This window comes from Centruroides sculpturatus, unplaced genomic scaffold (genome assembly GCF_000671375.1).
Source record: "Centruroides sculpturatus isolate CEXI.00-Female unplaced genomic scaffold, Cexi_2.0 scaffold2878, whole genome shotgun sequence".
Lineage (NCBI taxonomy): Eukaryota > Metazoa > Arthropoda > Arachnida > Scorpiones > Buthidae > Centruroides > Centruroides sculpturatus.
The window spans coordinates 9085-13280 of record NW_019386984.1 but is presented as its reverse complement, the minus strand read 5'-3'; the positions used below and the strand labels follow the sequence as shown (position 1 = coordinate 13280).

Genomic DNA, 4196 nt, shown 5'->3' with positions numbered 1-4196 from the left:
ACCACTTGAAATACTTTTGCTTTTATTGCCACTTGATCTCTCTCTTTGGGAAACCGCGCACAGTTAAAAAGAAGTTAGTAAGAGGATCTTGACTGTAAAGTAGATTTCCATTTTCTCTTTCTTGCAAATAGGCTCTTAACACTAATGCTGCATGAGTGCTGTCTTCTGTTAATGTAGATTTTCTCTTGCTCTTTCGTCTTGTTTGGATTCGATTTGAAATGTTTGAATTTCGAACAGCGGGATTCGGATAGTTCGTATACCATCAGTAGGATAGGTTATGTCACCTTCACGATCTTCCTCTATTTGGGAATTTGGTAGCTGAGAAATATTCGTGTGGAGTGCTTCCTCGTCTTTTATATAAGGAGTGAGAAAGGACAATTCCATTTCATTGACAACCCTGCGATAGTTATCACTCATGCGCTTCCAACGATACCGGCATACTGCTCCTATAAAAAAGTCATACAGTGCATTGCATGTTTACGTTATAATATATTGAAAACTCGTAATTTTATAATGCAATTACACATGTATTCCTCAATAGTCCTTGCAAACACAATTGACAACACCCAACAAGCACGTATCGCCATGATTTATCTACAATATATAAACACTTTTAGTCCTGAAAGTTTTTTGAAAGAAACTTATCAAACTCATTATGAATTCGGCCAGGCCCACATTGGAAGGCCGGGTGGCAAGATCCAAGGCCTGACATATCTGAACGGATCACCTCCCGAAATATTCTGTGGTTTTTCCGATCCCTCTGGATTCTATCTCGGATCCCAGAGCGGTATGGTCTACCCTAATGTTGGTGTATATTAGATTGTTTTTACGAGGAACATGCCGTATCCCATATTGCTCACTTAACAATTGGTAGTGTTTGTGTTTCTTTATTGCATTTTCATTCAGTATCTCTCTAGTTAATAAAATTGTATTAAGTTAAAAGTCAAACTCGGCAAAGATGTTGAATATTTATTTTTTAGTTAATGTGAGTCATGAGTCGCATGCCGTTGATGTGCCACATTTGGTTTTCGTGTTAAGGCTTCCCTACCTCTAGACTAGCCTCTTTTTAATACATTTCCTATTATATACTTCTGTGCTAATGCAAACTTTAGGCAGTGCTAAGAACAGTTTGAATACCTTAAAATCCTTTACTTTTTCACAATAAAAACTTTCATTTCCCACACACTCAGAGCTATCCATTGCAAAAAAAACTCGTAGCAATATCCAGAGTCTTGTCCTACTTTTCTAAAGTAGGACAAATGTCAAAAAAGTAGACAATCCGTACGTTCAATTACACGTGCAGGGAAAAAAATGGGTAGTCTTCATTCTAGATTTTAATTAGACATGCATACAACATTCTATAAATTATATTATATTCTTCAGTTACGTCAAATAAAACAGTACTTAGGCCATATTGATCTGATTTTTTTACATTTCCTATCTCATCCCAGCCACTATCACGTCTCTGTTGGTTACTATATCTCGGATGCTGTAAATTATATAATATCTTCGTAGTTCTGTACTAGAGAAATTAAAATGGCGTCTGTCGTGTTAACAGAAATGGGCAGAGATGAGAGTTCTTCCCTCAAAAAATTGCGGTTTCTGTTAATGAGTGACGTGCCAGGACGTCTCAATAGCCGTGCACCTGGGTTAGTGACTTTTTTTACTCCAGAATGTTGCTTCGTTGAGAATGCCAGACGGATTTCCATAACTTGTTATATAACGGGAGGAGAGCTCAGTCTGTTCGCCCGTTCCAGTCTAAAAAGATTAATTTTATAACAATTTATACACAAGAAAGAGGGTTTTTATAAGAGGGTCGTGTCTAAATGTCTTTCTTAAAAGAAAATGATCAGAGGGATTGTCCTCGGGAGCGGATTTATGAGGATAACCAGTGCAGTTGCATTCTTTTCTAAAGGGGTTTCTTCCGAATAAAACCGGCACCTCGGGTATTAAACAATTTTGTAAAGCCGGTACACACGTACCGGTACGTTTACTCGGCTTAAGGTATATTGTTTCCTTTCTGCCACTAAAGTTCATTCTATAAAGATTTTTGAACCACCTATTAATTGTCAAACAAATTTATCATTTGATGTCTATTTAAGAGCCTTAACGAGATCTCCAGAGGGCCATTAACATTCCTGTTTAAGGCTCTTTACATTATTTAAATGGAGCATTCAAGGAACCTCAAAATTATTTCATACAAAAGTAATTATAAGTTGGAAGTGTTCTTCTCTTCACGAATATTAAAAGCAATGTATAATGCAATGCACTGCAGGGGGTTATGCACAGGAATAAAAAATATACAATAAATCGTTAAAAATCACGATTATCCACCGGTTAAACACGATTAGAACACGTTATAAGTGTATAGAAAGAAAGTGTATGATTTATCTATGAGAGGATTGGTGTACAGGATCGACATTTCCCTTCACATCTTTACGTTTTTATGCCTGTTTGTTTGTTTGTATACGGAAATGCGACACTGCTGAGGAGGTGTTCCTCCCAGGAAGATTTTCTAATGGTAAACTGGCCCTATTTAGGTGTTACAAACGTGAAGTAAACCAGGAAAACTTCACGTGAACCCACATGCTAACGGGCTTTATATGTCAAAATATACATAAAAAATTTGAATTTTATGTATAAAATTATACATATTATGAACTTTTTAAAAATAATTTTGGTAATTAATAGCATATACTGCGAAATCATCACGCTAAGATGCTATGTTAATTTATCAACTTCCTTGTAATTAATTTCAACAATGAGATAATTCTTTCTTCTTTCAACCATGTTAAAACTTTGTTATTGAATAAATATTGCATTCGTAATAAATTTAATTATTGCGAATAATAAATGATTAATTAATAGAATTATCTTGATTAGAATCAATAAAAATCTTTCATTATTGCTTAACTTTATTTTTGTATCATTAATTTTACTTAAAAAAATATACATTTTTTTATGTTGAGTTTTATATTAAAAAATTGTAAGATTTTTATTAAAAAATTAGCAAAAAATAGCTTTTTTTAAGTTAAAAAAATACTGTGCTGATGATAAAATATTATAAAATGTTGCTGGTGAATTAACACTAAACAGCATAAGGTAATAATTGAAGCATGAGATGAAATTTAACAGTCGACCACCTCCTATAACACTGTTGATTATTCCGTTTTATATGAATTCCATGTTGTATGAGTCACTTAATTTTACAAATATGTGAGCCGTTCACAGCCCGGTACACGTAATTGTAAAATCTAAGTGACTCGTACAACATGGAATTCATATAAAACGGAATAATCAACAGTGTTATAGGGGGTCGACTATAGATTATAGTGGACTAAAGTTGAGAAAATTGTAGGAAATTCTTATAAAGGGTTATAATTTTGGCAATTTCAGTTATTTCCTCCCTCTTGGCCATCAAACCACTTCAGCTAAACCCATTATGGGCTTGGCCTGATCCATAAAAAGCCCTAACAATACCTACAGGGCAGAAAAAGTAAGAAAACAATTCCAAAAATTCGCCAGCTAAATTTTAATATTTTAATTTTAATTTAATTTTTTAAAAAGATTTAACGTTATTTAATAAATTAAATTCAAAATTTATATAAGATTAATATGATTTTCTAATATATTTAAGAGAAATTTGAATAATTTAGGCCTATATAGTTTTTTTTTGTATTCTAGCGCTATATTTATTAATATATTCTGATTGTAAATTATAAATTAAATAATTATAGATTGTTTTCTCATCTAATACAATACAAAAAAATCTAATTTTTATAATAAATAAAATATGGATGTAATAATATAATTAAAAATATGGGGATATAATTAATAATTTATATACAAATTCATTTGATATTAATATTTGAAATGTGTTGTATAACGAGAAAAATAGAGAAAAAAAAAACACTTAAAAATCTCCTACAAATAAATAAGAATTAAATAGGAGAGAAAAAAAAATTAAATAAATTCCTATAAAGTTTCCTACAAACATATTCGGTCCTCAGTTAAATTTGTAAGATAAATCGTTCTAAAAATTTTATTGTAGATATTGACAAGTAAACGATAATTGGCTATTAATTTAAAAATAGGAGGAGTTAACGATAATAAAAAAAAAAATGTCAAGTTTTATTGGATTGTTGACCACATTTAGAAAGCCTTAAAAATTTCTATTATAATTTATTAAATTTTAT

General features: G+C 31.6%; 1 protein-coding gene across 1 annotated transcript in view; it reads right to left on the bottom strand.

The window, feature by feature from the left end:
* Window positions 1-260: 260 nt before the first annotated feature.
* Window positions 261-4196, bottom strand: part of LOC111616018 (uncharacterized protein PFB0145c-like) — a gene marked incomplete at both ends in the record, with an annotated part of 10527 nt that continues 6591 nt past the window's right edge. The window contains 2 exons of the mRNA XM_023357459.1: window positions 261-446; window positions 1668-1758. Coding sequence (XP_023213227.1) covers window positions 261-446; window positions 1668-1758 — 277 coding nt within the window. The remainder of the gene's footprint in view (window positions 447-1667; window positions 1759-4196) is intronic.